The sequence below is a fragment of the Microcaecilia unicolor genome, chromosome 6, assembly GCF_901765095.1.
Source record: "Microcaecilia unicolor chromosome 6, aMicUni1.1, whole genome shotgun sequence".
Lineage (NCBI taxonomy): Eukaryota > Metazoa > Chordata > Amphibia > Gymnophiona > Siphonopidae > Microcaecilia > Microcaecilia unicolor.
In genome coordinates, this window is record NC_044036.1 from 328,614,531 (window position 1) to 328,631,409 (window position 16,879).

The window sequence follows — 16,879 nt, forward strand, 5'->3', positions numbered from 1 at the left end:
CTAAAATTTCGATTTTGCCGCACGTTCATTTTCAGGAAAAAAAGAGACCTTTTTTACAGGTGCGCTGAAAAATGATTCTGCGCGCGTCCAAAACCCACGCCTCCCCTACCGCAAGCCATTTTTCAGCGTGCCTGTGTAAAAGGACCCCCCCCCTAGTTCAGAAGGATCTCGAGTCAGGTCCCAAAAGCAGGTTACTTGTTATAGCAGCAAAGTCTCTTTTTAACAAATGAATTGCTTCCCAGTTTGTTTGTGATAAAGGCTTGTTATATTTTCCGTGTTATTGACTTTGACATTTTGTGACTGGTACTGTGAGCTGTGTCTGTGGCACATAACGTTTATGACCGGTTCCAGCAGTGTTCTGAGAACTGCCCTAATAGAGTTTTCAGAGAAAGGTTTACTTGTGCTGTTTGGGTTCTGAGAAACTGCGGTGTTATAATGATGGGAATTCCCACCAGAGATATCCCAAGGATAATATAGTCCTTTCCTTCCAAGAGCAACTTTGACTTGAGATTAATGCAAAATTTCTTTCCTCACATTGCCGGTGTTAGGGGATGTTCAGTTGATACCTTCTGTGAGATTCAACACTTTAGCAAACAATACTTCACTCATGGGATTAATAATACACATTTACAGCCGCCGTTGATGCTGCAATAGCACGAGATAAGTGCTTAATTGTTTTTATGATGATTTTTGGACATTGCTTTATACAAAATATATAGATTCTAATATTAAATGAGTATATCATTACACCCATTTTGAATGTCCTTCTCTCTGTGCAATGCATAAGTACGTAAGTGTTGGCATGATCCCAAAACAGTACAATAATTTTATGCTGCTTATCCCAGAAATAAGCAGTGAATTTTCCCAAGTCCATTTTAATAATAGCTTATGGACTTTTCTTTTAGGAAACTAGCCAAACCTTTTTTTAAACCCTGCTAAGCTAACTGCTTTTACCACATTCTCTGGCAATGAATTCCAGAGTTTAATTACATGTTGAATGAAGAAATATTTTATCCAATTTGTTTTAAATTTACTACTTTGTAACTTCATTGCGTGCCCCCCTTAATCCTAGTATTTTTGGAAAGAGTAAACAAGCAATTCACATCTACCCGTTCCACTCCACTCAGTATTTTATATACCTCTGTCATATCTCCCCTCAGCTGTCTTTTCTCCAAGCTGAAGAGCCCAAGCCGTTTCAGCCTTTCCTTGTCCCCATTATCATTTTCATCACCCTTCTCTGTACCTTTTCTAATTCCAGTATATCTTTTTCGAGATGCGGTGACCAGAATTGCACACAGTATTCAAGGTGCGGTCGCACCATGGAGCGTTAACATCCTCGTTTTTATTTTCCATTTCTTTCCTAATTGAGATAAGATGTCTGGATGTGGTTCTTAAATCACTATGGGACACTTATTATTTCTGAGCACTTTCATGTTGTTTTTAAAACGTTTTGAATTTATATTCCTAGATATCTGTATACTACTGAGTTTGAAGCCCACACTGGGATTTCGATCAGGTAGTCTGCCTCTGGCCAACTCAGTCAATCATCCAGCCTTAGTCAGGGGTAAAGATGACTGGAGAAGGCAATGACAACCCCCTCCCCCCCCCTCTCCACTACTATTAGTCTGTCAAGAAACCATGACACAAGTCATTCACGGTAGTCGCATACTGAAGACTACTTTAACCCTTACCCAAGGATAAAGTAGTGCAGTTGTCTTTTGGTACAGATTCAGACCAAAATTCAGCTGTCAAAATGTCAGCCAGGGTATTTTTAAAAATACATAGGGACCGATATTCACTGGTGGTAGCCGGACTGCCTCCCCCGTTCAGCACTGAGCCCAGATATTCATTTCCCTAGTACATAAGCACTGCCATGCTGGGAAAAGACCAAAGGTCCATCAAGCCTAGCACTCCGTCTCCGACAGCGGCCAATCCAGGCCCCAAGAACCTGGCAAAACCCCCAAATTTAATAATGATCAATGGACTTTTCCTTCAGGAATCTGTCCAGACCCCCTTTGAACTCAGCAAGCCGTCACTACCTTCTCTGCCAATGAGTTCCAGAGTCTAACTACGCGCTGAGTAAAGAAAAACTTTCTCCGATTAATTTTAAACCTACCACATTCTAATTTCATCTTGTGTCCCCTGGTTCTATTTTTGTTAGAAAGCGTAAACAAACGCTTCACATCTGTCCGCTCTACCCCACTCATTATTTTGTAGACCTCTATCATATCACCCCTCAGCCACCTTTTCTCCAGGCTAAAGAGTCCTAACCGTCTTAACCTCTCCTCATAGGGTAGTTGTCCCATCCCTTTTATCATTTTTGTCGCCCTTCTCTGCACCTTCTCCAATTCCTTTATATCTTTTTTGAGATGAGGCGACCAGAACTGAACACAATACTCCAGGTGCGGTCGCACCATGGAGCGATCTAACAGCATTATAACATCCTCATGCTTGTTTTCCATCCCTTTTCTAATAATACTCAACATTCTGTTCGCCTTCTTAGCCGCCGCAGCACATTGAGCTGAAGATTTCAACGTCCTATCCACAATGACTCCCAGATCAAAAGAATTGGTATTCAACTCTGTATATATAGAGAGTCGTAGAGTTGTGAATTAGGTCAAGCTAGTCGGAGGACAAACGCAAGTAGACCACCACTGGCAAGCTCTGTAGGGTCTGCACATGTGATTAGAGTTAGTAATTTGACCCCTGATGTAGGCGTTGATATACGCCGATACACAGACCGTGTCGGGTCCCTTCTTAGTTGCATCAATAAAGGATTGTTGGATAACATCTCCAGTGTTGGATTCGTCCTTGTTCAGCCTCTACTTTTGTCCGCTGTGGTTTCCTGTCGTAGAGGTATTCCCTGTTTTGTGTTTTGACTAAAGGATGTGTAATCAACATTTAGATTTGACGTACCTGCTTCAGGAGTCTTATGGTGAAGTATCAAAAACGAATACTTAAAAAAGGAAGGTCTTTAAAAAGACTGTGCATCCACGGCCTCCCACATTTGTCAGACTTTCAGATACCACCGTTCATGTTCATTAACAAGTACTATTTCTTTGTGCATCCATACATAGATGCACGGTCTTTTTAAAGACCTTCCTTTTTTAAGTATTCTTTTTTGATACTTCTCCATAAGACTCTTGAAGCAGGCACATCACATGCCGAAACACGGAGACGTGTCGAGTATTGAGCTTTAACATCAATGATAATTTGAACTATTGGACTTGCAGTAGATTTACTTTAATGCACATTATTGGACTTTTATTTTAATGTGCACATATCTCCTTTCTTTTGAATGTTTATTTTATACTAGTAAAAAAGGCCCGTTTCTGTTTTATTTTATTTATTGCATTTAGCAAGGTTTTCCTCGGAGTGTGTATGTTTGAGTGTGTGTGAGAGTGACTGTGTGAGAGAGAGAGTGAATGTGCGAGTGTGTGTGTGTGTGACAGAGAGAGAGTGAGACTGGGTGCGGTGTATCGTGTGTGTGTGAGAATGAGAGTATCTGCCAGGGTCCCCCCTCCCTCCCAGTTCTTGGGTTGTCGTCCCTCTCTCGGTCTGTTTCCCAGTTGCAGGGTCCCCCCCTCCCTCCCAGTTGCATGGGGGTCCCCCCTTCCCTTCCTTCCTCCCTTTTTCCCAGTTACAGGGTCTCCCCTCCCTCCCTCCCAGTTGCAGGGTCTGTCTGTCTCCCCCCTCCTTTTGTTCTCCACATTTAGAAGGCACTGTCTAGCCAGTTGAAACAGCTTTAGACTTGTTTCAGATGGAACAACAATTTTAAAACGACAATGTGAAGCAGCAGCTCCTAGGTTTGCTTGTTTTTGAGTGTATACCAATGACGGCTGCGTAGGGGAGTGGAAACAGAGATTAACCAATGGGCTTCCTTACATACCGTAGACTTGCTTTGCTCACTTCCACTCCTGTCTATTAAACGTCCTGCAGCATCTCATAGGTTTGCTTGCTTGGTTTTGAGTGAATGGGGATGACAGCTGCGCTGCAGTCGGTCCCGCTGCTGTTTCCCTCCCCCCTCTTCTGAGTCGGCACTGGTCCCTGACCCCCGCCCTGAGCCCTCACCCACCTCCTCCACATTGGACACTCACCAGAGCCGCTCGTTTGGACTGTCGGAGAGGACAAAGAGGGAGGGTGGCGGTGGTTTTTTGAGGGCGGTTAGTGTGCGCGGGTGGTTTGGGAGGTTGGCAGCCAGTCTTGAGCGATTCCTAGGCAGGGGGAGGAGTAGGGAAACACGCTCCATATGTTTCCCTACTCCTCCGCCTGCCTGGGTCGCTGTTTGCTGCTGGCAGGGTCGCGGTTTGTTGCTGGGCGTCGGGCTGGTGACTTCCTACTCCTCCCCCTGCCTGGGTCGCTGTTTGCTGCTGGCTGGGTTGCGGTTTGTTGCTGGGCATCGGGCTGGTGACTTCACCTGAGGCGCAGCCAATCAGTGGCACTTCATTGGATTCGATGATGACGTCAGTGTTATCTACTGCACTTAGCAGACCACCTCCAAGGGACCCACGGTTCCAGGCAGTGTCAGAACGTTGGAGGTGAGAATTATTATATAGGATTAGTTTTATACAAATTTTAAGTAATACATTTCAATAATTTTAACTGTTTTGTACCTGGGGTTTGTCAAGCCTTCCTCTGCTCCCACTTTTTTTTGTGTATCGTTGCTTGTCCTGTTGGTTCCTCTTTTGTTCAGTTACCTTCTGGTTTTTATTCTTATGTATGACCATATCCTAGTCTAACTAGTACACTTGTGGTGGAAATTGTGAGCCTTCCTAAACCCAAAAAATAGCAACTATACCTATAGATAGGAGACACCTGCAGACCTGAAAGCTTTTGTAGTGGTGTGCAGTAGATTTTTACGTGTTCCAGTCGGGCTAACAGTGCAAAATAAGGGGCCCTTTTACTTAGCCGCGTCTACGCACGTCCAACGTGCACCAAAATGGATTTACCACCCGACTGCTGTGTGGCTCTTGCGGTAATTTCATTTTTGGCGTCTGAAAAATATTTTTTAATTTCGGCCGCGCGTAATGGACGCGTGCCAAGTGACATTTGACGCGCATAGGTCATTACTGCCCGCATTCTTTACCGCTAGGTCAATGGCTGTCGGTAAGTATCACATACCATGTAAATGTGTTTATCTTGTTGGGCAGACTGGATGGACCGTACAGGTCTTTATCTGCCGTCATTTTTCTATGTTACTATGTTACTCTTTGGGGTTCTACTTGGAATGTTGCTACTAATTGGGATTCCGGAATCTTGTAACTCTTTAGGATTCCAGAATCTTCAGAACTTTTAGTGCAAGAACAGTGCTGGCCAGACTTCTACGGTCTGTGACCTGGTCGTGACTGAATAGATAGGGATGGGCTGGAGTGTAAATTTTAAGGGGCTTCGATGTTAGCTTCAGAACTTAGTACAAGAACAGTACTGGGCAGACTTCTACGGTCTGTGCCCTGAGAAAGGCAAGGACAAATCAAACTCGGGTATAAAGTATCACATACCATGTAAAATGAGTTTATCTTGTTGGGCAGACTGGATGGACCGTACAGGTCTTTATCTGCCGTCATTTACTATGTTACTATGTTATGTTATGCAAGGTCTCAGACCCAAAATGGACGCGCGGCAATTTTCATTTTGCACACGTTCATTTTCAGCAAAAAAAAAAAAGGCATTTTTTACAGGCGTGCTAAAAAATGGATGGGCACGCACCCAAAACCCGCACCTACACTACCGCAAGCCATTTTTCAGCGCACCTTTGTAAAAGGACCCCTCAGGGTGTTAAGGTGGGATTTGTTCCTGGTTCCTTTTCTGACAAGTTTACTGCACTGACTAGGCTGCCCCTCTAATCTGCTGAGATGTCTATGTGGCCAGTTTACTAGGAAAGGTGCCACACAGCCATTCCTATGGCTTGTTTTTGTGCATTTTTCTCTAGAATGGTTTTTTTTTTTTAAATTTAATGGCACCAAAATAAATAAATACTGAGCAGAAAAATGTCTGTAAAATAGTGATTTTCAACACAAAAAAAAAATAGATGTTTTTCCAGTTTGAAAATTGCCATGTTCAGGATGAGAATTTGAGACGTTTTCACAAAATGTCTACATTTGGACTTGGATGTCGTATCAAAAATGCCCCTCAAAGTATCCAAATATCAGGGAGTTGGTTTTCTAAGGTTGAGGAGTTCATGTTTTTTGACAAATTGACGTCATGTCGAGGGAAAGATCAAATCAGTTTCAGAAGTTCTGGTCCTTTTCTTGAGCCAGTTATGAGCAGTAAACCTTGAATATTTGATATAATGACACACAGCTTTGGCCGTTCCATCAAAATATATTGGAGGTTGTGGCATATATGATTGCCAAGGCAATTTCAGACATCCTGTTGCATATCTGTGATGTGGTGTAACAAAGAGAAGGAACTAAGAACAAAGAAAAGTCCAAGCAAAAAAAACAGCACAAAGGGCCTTTAAGAACGAAAGGGACACAACACTTATATTGAAAAACCTTTTAGTGATCAAATGTGATTGGAGGAAGACCCGAGACGGGCCGTGTTTCGGTGCTACCGCACCTGCGTCAGGGGTCACACCAATGACAGGGAGGCTTATACAGACCAATTCAGAACATCTATTGACTTTCAAAGTTGTCTATAAATGTATTCCTCCATATGTCATACAATATTGAGCTCACGCACACCCTGAGAGTGAATGTCAAATTGACAAAAAAAAAAAAAGTCAACAGATGTTCTGAATTGGTCTGTATTAGCCTCCCTGTCATTGGTGTGACCCCTGACGCAGGTGCAGTAGCACCGAAACACCCCTGACGCAGGTGCGGTAGCACCGAAACACGGCCCGTCTCGGGTCTTCCTCCAATCAAATTTGATCATTAAAAGGTTTTTCAGTATAAGTTTTGTGTCCCTTTCGTTCTTAAAGGCCCTTTGTGCTGTTTTCTTTTTGCATATCTGTGATATGTTATTTTGTCTAAATAGACAAGAGCTATAAACATAAGTACAGGCCAGCCCCATGGTACAAGTATTGCTGCAGTTAATGACTCTGGATTTGAGTCGACTGTCCAGTATGGCTGTCACGAGCCTGAAGAAAAAAAGAAGGCAGCTGTTTCACTGTAGAAACCCCTGCCGGATTAAGTCTCTTCTGAGCAGTAGCGTACCTAGCGTATTTGACACCCAGAGCAGATCATTTTTTAGCGCTCCCCCCCCTTAAACCAACCAAAGATCTCCTCTCTGCCCTCCCCACCATTAAAACTAATACCTTGGCTGGCGGGGTGTCAAAGCCCCACTCGCAGAAGAGTTCTTCTGCCCAAGCCCCCTGCGCCATCTGAGCAGCAGGGAAGTCGGCAGTGTGCTTCCAGCCACCAATGCTAACACTCCCCGCACGTGATCAGCTCATACACCCCTTTATTGCCTGCCCCAGGGCGGACCACTCCTTCCACCAGTGGCGTAGCTATGGGTGGGCCTGGGTGGGCACATGCCCACCCATTCCTGGCTCAGGCCCACCCTGTGTGGCCTTCAAAATAGTTCAGCAGCAGCTGCCTCACTCCCCTCTCTCCCTCTCTTTCACCTCCGGATCTGACATTTGCCTCCCGCCTGTTCTACCTCAGCACCTTCCTTAGCAGCTTCCCTTTGCCACGCCCTGGCCTCACTGACATCACTTCCTGTTTCCTCCCTGGTAGGACGCAGCAGTGGGAAGCCTGCAGGGCTGGCCAGGCAGTGGATGTACATAGCTGCCGTTGAAAATACTGAGGTATGGGGGTAGTTTCAGAGAGTGGGGAGATGGTGGGCCTCGGGGAGGGGGGGAATACTGGATCTGGGGGCAGAGGAGGGGGAGAAAGATGCAGGACAAAGGAGGGGGGAGTTTGGAAGGCCCACCCATCCAAACTCTGGGACCACCCAAAATGAAAGGTCTGGCTACGCTCCTGCCCACCACCACACCTTTGGTATGCCACTGCTCCTGAGACTCCCCTCCAACCCACTGGGCCAGACCAGTGAGCAGGGGCGTAGCCAGACAGCAGATTTTGGGTGGGCCTAGGCAAGAAGTGGGTGGGCACCAAGTGTTCTCCACCCCACCAAAAAAATATCTCAGCTGGTGGAAAAATGCTTCTCTCCACCTTGGCAGTCTGCAGCAGGCAGGCGCTGAAAACTGAGCACGTGCAGGTGCTGGTATCATGGAGAATAGCGTTTTCATTACCATCAGGGGGAAGTCTTCAGCTAGCAGAGATTGGGATCCCCACCAACTACTGCTAAATGTGTATTATTGTTGGGTGGGCCTGAGCCCTATGTGGGTGGGCCCTGGCCCACCCCAGCCTACCTGTGGCTACGCCACTGCCAGTGAGGATGCTTAGGAGGTAGAAAAAGTTGACTTTAACAGGGCTCCCTGGAATTTTTTTATTTTCTATTTTCTGCTTTCTATATTTTTCATACCTCAAAAAAAACAAAACAAACTTGAGTTGTACTGATTCTAACTCACTGTTTCTTGTCACCAGTAGAGAATAGAAGGATGCCTTGATGCAACCTAGAGAACAAATCGGGAGCTCCGCTACCGAAGAGGATGATTAGAGAGCCTGCGGAAAGCAGGTGTTTCGCACGTTCCAGATGTTCCAGATGCAGAATTTACAAACTTATTTATTCGTCTACATCAATGATTCCCAAACCTGTCCTGGGGGTTCCCCCAGCCAGTCAGGTTTTCAGGATATCCACAATGAATATTCATGAGAGAGATTTGCATGCACTGCTTCCACTGCATGCAAATCTCTCATGAATATTCATTGTGGATATCCTGAAAACCTGACTGACTGGGGGAACCCCCAGGACAGGTTTGGGAATCACTGGTCTACATTCTTATAGTTTTACTAGGACTTTTCTAGGAGTGACCAATGTCCACCGAAAAAAAAGCGCTTGAGCTTTTCTATTTTTAATAAAAGGACAAAAAAAATGGCACAGACACTGTAATGAGAACAGAATGGTTGTAAGCAACGGGGCACAATTTCCGTAATTTATGATTTACATCAACAGTGTTGGTGAGTGTGTGCAAACCCCCCCCCCCCCGAATCATTTGTGGTAGAGCAGTGGAAGCGAAATTAAGCAACAGGAATATTATAAAAAACTTGAATATTTGTACAAATATCAGCATATATAGACATGCTTCATTTTTTTATTCTGTCAGGCAGTTTACTGGTATTAAAAGTTCAGTTGCTTTATCTAATGTCCCACCTGTGTGTCATGGGGGTGGGGGGAAGGGCTGATACAGCTATTCCACAGTAACAATCCCTTAGATACTGAGGCACCCTGTACAAGCAAGAACTCGGGGAAGGACTTACAAAATGTTTACTATAAAGGTTAGTTCCATGGCCTTTGAGTAGTTCAGTCAGACCCGGTGGTGGGAGGTGGGGCAGATGGTTGGGAGGCGGGGATAGTGCTGGGCAGACTTATACGGTCTGTGCCAGAGCCGGTGGTGGGAGGCGGGGCTGTGGTTGGGAGCAGGGATAGTGCTGGGCAGACTTATATGGTCTGTGCCAGAGCCGGTGGTTGGGAGGCAGGGCTGGTGGTTGGGAGGTGGAGATAGTGCTGGGCAGACTTATACAGTCTGTGCCAGAGCAGGTGTTGGGAGGCAGGACTGGTGGTTGGGAGGTGGGGATAGTGCTGGGCAGACTTATACGGTCTGTGCCAGAGCAGGTGGTGGGAGGCGGGACTGGTGGTTGGGAGGTGGGGATAGTGCTGGGCAGACTTATACGGTCTGTGCCCTGAAGAGGACAGGTACAAATCAAGGTAGGGTATACACAAAAAGTAGCACATATGAGTTTATCTTGTTGGGCAGACTGGATGGACCGTGCAGGTCTTTTTCTGCCGTCATCTACTATGTTACTATGTTAGACCCTTACCTCTTGACATGGAAAAGGGAATACTCATGTGCCACCCCTGAAAACAACACAACATCATGCCATGTCAAAAGTCTCATTAGCCTTCTTGGCTATCGTGGGTTTTCCCAAGACCCACTGCATGTTCTTATACATAAGCACAAAATGAGAGGGAAAAATATTTTTAAAAACGTCCTGCTTTATATTTCCCATCATGCTGAGTTTTTAATTTCAGTTCCCTTACAAACAGACAGTAAGTGTTGTCAAGCTTTAAATGACAGGTGCCAGCCCAGATAACAGCTGTATGATGTAAGTGTGCGCGGCAGAGGACAAAGGTTATATTAAAGGTTCACACAAGCGGCTGTATCTATTTTGCAGCCCTTTATCTGTTCTTATTCTCTGGGCTTTAGACTGGGGGGGGGGGGAGTGGGGATATCACGTCAATTCTTTTTCTAAGGCATGTTTAAAAATAGGTAACCCCAACAATGCCTTGTCAAATTCCCATGAATGTTCAGGCCAAGGGCCAATAAACACTAAAAAGCAAATGGTCTCAGTTCTGTCACCTAGGCAACGTCATGTTTATACACAGATTTCTAATCTGCTTCCTTCAGCTCCAACAGCTATACTTACCCTTGTGGTCATGCAATCAAGGCAGCAGAAAGCAGAAATGCCAAGTGCTTTCATGTATGGCTGCAGGCTGCTTCCCTTCCTCCGCCTCCCTTGTAATAACTCAGACATTAGAGCAGCACGTCATCTAGGTGCAAGGTACCACCAGCAGTTCCACCCAGAGCCTGACAGACAGGCAATCACCATCTCTTCCCCATTAGTATCTGCTGCTGGGTAACTCCTAGTGGATAAAGGATGCTGGGATTGATGGGCCATTACAACTCCCTGAGCAGGCGGTAGAATCACTGGTGAGCGGTACCTGAAGCGCTTCTTCCATGGATGGTGCGGCCGATATTCAGCTCCTGGCCGGTTTAATAATATTCAACGTGAGATAGCCGGTTTTATCTGCTGAATATTAGCACTTTGCTAACCGGCTAAAGTGTGCAATATAACCAGCTAGCCGTGAACTTTCAGCACTTCGCTGGCCAGCACTGAATATTAACTTGGCTGGTTAAGTTTAAGCCGGCCCTAAAAAAAAATGGATATTGAATGCCGGTCACCGGAAACGACCCGGCATTTAATATTCGGGCTCACCACTGATCATGGTGGCACTTAGCCGGCCTGCCGCTTGTGAGCTGAATATCGGCCAGGGTGTCTTTCTAGTCCTCCTAGTCTCAGATAGCTGGAAAAGCAGGAACTGATTCGATGGATCTAATATAGATACCTTGGCCACTTGATTGTTTCAGTTGACAGGAGACTACATCATCATTGAATCCAATGTCATTAGGCAGCAGCAACTGTCAGGCCATTGCATGGATTCTACCCAAACGTCTGTTGTACCTGTAGTACAATTAAGACAACAAGACTACTACTACTTGACATTTCTAAAGCGCTACTAGGGTTATGCAGCGCTGTACAATTTAACATAGAAGGACAGTCCCTGCCCAAAGGAGCTTACAATCTAAAGGACAAATGTACAGTCAGTCAAATAGGGGCAGTCTAGATTTCCTGAAAGGTATAAAGGTTAGGTGCCGAAAGCAACATTGAAGAGGTGGGCTTTGAGCAAAGATTTGAAGATGGGTAGGGAGGGAGCTTGGCGTAGGGGTTGAGGAAGATTGTTCCAGGCATAGGGTGAGGCAAGGCAGAATGAGCAGAGCCTGGAGTTGGCAGTGGTGGAGAAGGGTACTGAGAGGAGGGATTTGTCCTGTGAGCGGAGGTTACGGGCGGGAACGTAAGGGGAAATGAGGGTAGAGAGGTAATGAGGGGCTGCAGACTGAGTGCATTTGTAGGTAAGAAGGAGAAGCTTGAACTGTATGCAGTATCTGATCGGAAGCCAGTGAAGTGACCTGAGGAGAGGGGTGATATGAGTATATCGGTTCAGGACACACGAGGAGTGGGAAGCTTTTATGGACAATGGTTTGAAACCCAATGGCATTAGTGCAGGGCCGCTGAGAGACTGGGCCGGGCCCAGGGCAAGGCGGCCCAAGGTCGCCACCGCTGCCCCCCCTCCACACGCCCCTCCCTCCGTCCACCACCGGGCCGGGCCCCCTGCATTGAAATCACAGCGCCTCTCACCTCCGTGTGCTGCAGGCAGCAGGGCAGTAGATTGCCTCCCTTCGGCCCTCCTTGTGTCCCGCCCTCACGGAAGTTACGTGTGACACAAAACGTCAGACTCAGAAACAGAAAGAGGACCTTGGCTGGCGGGGGTTGGGGTCCCCCGCCAGCAAAGGTAGGCAACAGCAGCGACGGGGGAGGGTTGGCGGCAGGAGGGGGGTCAAGAGGGTCGTCGGCAGGGGGGCCAAGGTGGTGGTGGTAGCGGCGGCGGCGGGGGAGGGTTGGCAATGGCGGGGGGGTCGGCAGCGCTGGGGGGGGGGGCTAAAATGTGCCCCCTCACCTCAGGCTCTGGACCCCCCTCCTGCTGAAGTCTGGCTAAGCCCCTGATTTGAACCAGCAACCTCTGGAGGTAAAGCCCACTGCTCTAACCACTAGGCCACTCCTCATTTGCATACATCACATACTCTCCTGGGAAGGTTCTGTTAAAGGGATTTGGCATTCTTACAATGATTTTTTAATTTTTGTTTTCCTCTGGAATGCTGCATGATACTTTTAATATACTGCGCAAATATTTGCCAAGAGAAAAAGTGTCATTGCATGTGAATTAATGAATCCACCTCCATCCAGTCTCTACCTTGCACCCTTACCTCACCCTGTTTCCTTCTCACATCAACCCAGTGGATCGATGAACCGCTGAAACACAAACGTTTTCAATCTGTGTGTTCTGAGTTTTGGTTTTCCAATGTTTGTTTCTTATTAGTAAGATGCAGATTAATACATTATTTGCAAGATCTGTTGCATATTCATTGTGGAAATCCTGAAAACCCGATTGGATGAGGGCCAAGGTTGGACACCCCAAGATGCAAATAGAATGGGGTAAATCAAGGACAGGTTCAGACAAACAGGGGTGGGGATCCCACACCTTGGGCTGGGTGCAGCTCACCCAGCTTTTTTGCAAAGCCTCTACTCCTGCCTATGACCAGCAGCCAATAGTCAGAAGTTAAAAGAAGCATTTAAGGGATCGCATGCCAAAGCACATCTGCCAGGGGACAATGAAGAAGCAGCTGCAGTCAAGGAGATTAGATTGAGAACAGAAGACAGTAGGAGGTTAGTGGTTAGTGCAGTGGACTTTGATCCTGGAGAACTGAGTTTGATTCCCTCTGCAGCTCCTTGTGACTCTGGGCAAGTCACTTAACCCTCCATTGCCCCTGGTACAAAATAAGTACCTGAATATATGTAAACCGCTTTGAATTTAGTTGCAAGAAAAACACGGAAATGGGACTTGATATACTGCCTTTCTGAGGTTTTTGCAACTACATTCAAAGTGGTTTACATATATTCAGGTACTTATTTTGTACCAGGGGCAATGGAGGGTTAAGTGACTTGCCCAGAGTCACAGTATATCAAGTCCATTTCCCTTTCCCTATTTGAGATTCTACATGAAATGTTGCTGTTGCTACTATTTGAGATTCTGGAATGTTGCTGCTATTTGAGATTCTACATGGAATGTTGCTAGTAGAGGAGTAGCCTAGTGGTTAGTGCAGTGGACTTTGAGCCTGGGGAACTGGGTTCAATTCCCACTGCAGCTCCTTGTGACTCTAGGTAAGTCACTTAGGGCCCATCTTATTAAGCGGTGGCTTACTGCTCGCTATACAGGAAGTACCGCAGGACTTCCCACCCCCTACTGCACCATCATTTCCGGCACTACAAACATTTATTTTTGTAGTGCTGGCGTGTACCTGGCAGTAATCTGCCCAATTACTAATGGGTTAATGCGGTAGCCCTTACTGCCACCTCAATGGGTGGCGGTAAGGACTCCCCCCAAAATGGCCGTTCGGCAAGTGCTTTACTTGCTGCCCGGCCATTTCCTGTCAGAAAGCGAGATTTCCCTTTTACCAGCTGCTGTAAAAGGGGGCCTCGGCGCATGTGTAAAACACACACCAACACCGGCCCCGTTTTGCGCAGCCCTTAACCCTCCATTGCCCAAGGTACAAAATAAGTACCTGTCTATAATATGTAAACCACTTTGATTGTAACCATCTGTCAAAAGGCAAAAGCTGTTCCAGCTGGACAGGCAGTACCTTAAAAGGTGGAGATCAAAAGATTTTTTTAATGTATTTGATAGCTCTTTAATTTATTTGAGACCTTCCCATATGTACACATAAAATATTATAAATATCATCATCAAAACTGAATATCACTAAAACAGCTTCAAAACTTATTGTAGCTGGTGGAAACAGCACTAATAAAGGCTGTATTTTGTGCTCATTTCTCTACACTGTTCTATCCAATACAGTAATACGTGGCCAAATTTCAGTGAGGATATCCTGTGTACTGATGGGTTCATCTTAACTGTTGTTGTAATCAGCCTTGGGAAGCCTGGTGTTATAAAGATTGGAAGTAAAATTAAAGTCTTCTTTCATTGGGACACATGGGGGGGGCATAATCGAAAGGGGCACCCTAGTTTTCCTGAGGATGTCCTCGCAGGACGTCCCGCGAAGGGGCAGGGAAACCCGTATTATCGAAACAAGATGGGTGTCCATCTTTCGTTTCGATAATATGGTCTGGGACGCCCAAATCTGGAAATTTAGGTCGACCTTAGAGATGGTCGTCCCCGATTTTCGGCCATAATGGAAACCAACGACGCCCATCTCAGAAACGACCAAATCCAAGCCATTTGGTCGTGGAAGGAGCCAGCATTCGTAGTGCACTGGTCCCCCTGACATGCTAGAACACCAATCGGGCACCCTAGGGGGCACTGCAGTGGACTTCAGAAATTGCTCCCAGGTACATAGCTCCCTTATCTTGTGTGCTCAGCCCCCCCAAAGCCTACTCCCCACAACTGTACACCACTACCATAGCCCTAAGGGGTGAAGGGAGACACCTAGATGTGGGTATAGTGGGTTTCTGGTGGGTTTTGAAGGGCTCACATTTACCACCATGAAGGGGATGGGCCTGGGTCCGCCTGCCTGAAATGCACTGCACCCACTAAAACTGCTCCAGGGACCTGCATACTGCTGTGATGGAGCTGGGTATGACATTTGAGGCTCGCATAGAGACTGACAAAAAATATTTAAAAAGTTTTTTTTAGGGTAAGAGGGGGTTGGTGACCATTGGGAGAGTAAAGGGAGGTTATCCCCAATTCCCTCCGGTGGTCATCTGGTCATTTAGGGCACATTTTTGTGGTTTGGTCGTAAGAAACAAAGGACCAGGTAAAGTCATCCAAGTGTTCGTCAGGGACTCCCTTCTTTTTTCCACTATCGGTCGAGGATGTCCATGTATTAGGCACGCCCCAGTCCCGCTTTCGCTACATTTCCGACACGCCCCCGTGAACTTTGGTCGTCCTCGTGACGGAAAGCAATTGAGGACGCCCAAAATCGGCTTTCGATTATGCCGATTTGAGCGACCCTGGGAGAAGAACGTCCATCTCCCGATTTGTGTCGAAAGATGGGCGCCCTTCTCTTTTGAAAATAAGCCTGATGGAATCACATCTTCACCTCATTTCTTTCGTACAAATGGATTATACTGTTTGGAGCATGTTTCAGGGACAAGTGGTTTTCATAAGTCAAAATAATAAAAATAAATAATCTCTTTCATGCAGATCTCTCATTTGTTTAAGTATAACTAAATGAGCTATAAGCCCCTAATGCAGTCCATTGATTTTCTTATATTTTGTCCTCATGATGACTTATACTGTGCCCAAACTGGAAATACAGTGAGACAGAAAAATAGAATTCAGTAACACCCAAAACTTATTTTTTGTTTTAATTGTCTTTATTCAAAGCACAACGTATTGGTTGATAAGCTTCATATAGAACAAGAAAAAAAAACAGTGAACCGTCCAACATGGCAAAATAAAAACTTTTACTGAACTCATATTGACTTATTTCCCCTCCACCAGATTTGTTCCTGTCATTCAGCTCCACCTCTTTTACTGCTGTTTTCCCTTAGCCATCATTATTCCCAGGACACAACTATATTCAATATTATTCAATATTTCTTTTATAAATAGTAACATAGTAGATGACGGCAGAAAAAGACCTGCATGGTCCATCCAGTCTGCCCAACAAGACAAACTCATATGTGCTAGTTTTTGTGTATAACTTACCTTGATTTGTATCTGTCATTTTCAGGGCATAGACCGAATAAGTCTGCCCAGCACTATCCCTGCCTCTCAACCACCAGCCCCGCCTCCCACCACCAGCTCTGGCACAGACTGTATAAGTCTGCCCAGCTCTATCCCCGCCTCCCACCACCGGCTCTGGCACAGACTGTATAAGTCTGCCCAGCACTATCCCCGCCTCCCAACCACCAGCCCCGCCTCCCACCACCGGCTCTGGCACAGACCGTATAAGTCTGCCCAGCACTATCCCTGCCTCCCAACCACTGGCTCTGGGACAGACCGTATAAGTCTGCCCAGCACTATCCTCGCCTCCCAACCACCAGCCCCGCCTCCCAACCACCAGCCCCGCCTCCCACCACCGGCTCTGCCACCTAATTTCAGCTAAGCTTCTGAGGATCCATTCCCTCGGAACAGGATAAACAATATTAAGTGCATTTTTATAATATACCACTGTATTCTACAAAACAAAAGGAGCAAGTTCCCATAAACCATCTTTCTCTTTTGATCTAGGCACAGGAAAAAAAAAGATTTTAAATGCTCTCAGGTTTCAACCTAATTCATGTTTGATGTGGGATAAAATTGTCATAAATAAGTAAATAAATAAATAAATAAATAAATAAATAAATAGATAAAAACTCTAATGTTGAGCACCTGATTCTCATATTATGATGTCTGTTTTAGTAGTGCTTTACCAGGAGAAAACAAAAATGTCTGCACGAATACAACCCATGCTAGGGTG

General features: G+C 45.9%; 1 protein-coding gene across 7 annotated transcripts in view; it reads left to right on the plus strand.

Moving 5' to 3' along the window:
- Positions 1 to 8,718, plus strand: part of PECAM1 (platelet and endothelial cell adhesion molecule 1) — a 96,295-nt gene extending 87,577 nt beyond the window's left edge. For 2 of the 7 annotated variants that reach the window (XM_030208420.1, XM_030208425.1), the window contains 2 exons: positions 7,677 to 7,747; positions 8,490 to 8,718. In XM_030208420.1, the coding sequence (XP_030064280.1) occupies positions 7,677 to 7,727 (51 nt within the window). In that variant the 3' untranslated portion in view covers positions 7,728 to 7,747; positions 8,490 to 8,718. Of the gene's footprint in view, positions 1 to 7,676; positions 7,748 to 8,486 lie in introns of all 7 variants that reach the window. The other 5 variants (XM_030208423.1, XM_030208427.1, XM_030208422.1 and 2 more) reach the window with 3 other exon arrangements.
- Positions 8,719 to 16,879: the final 8,161 nt, after the last annotated feature.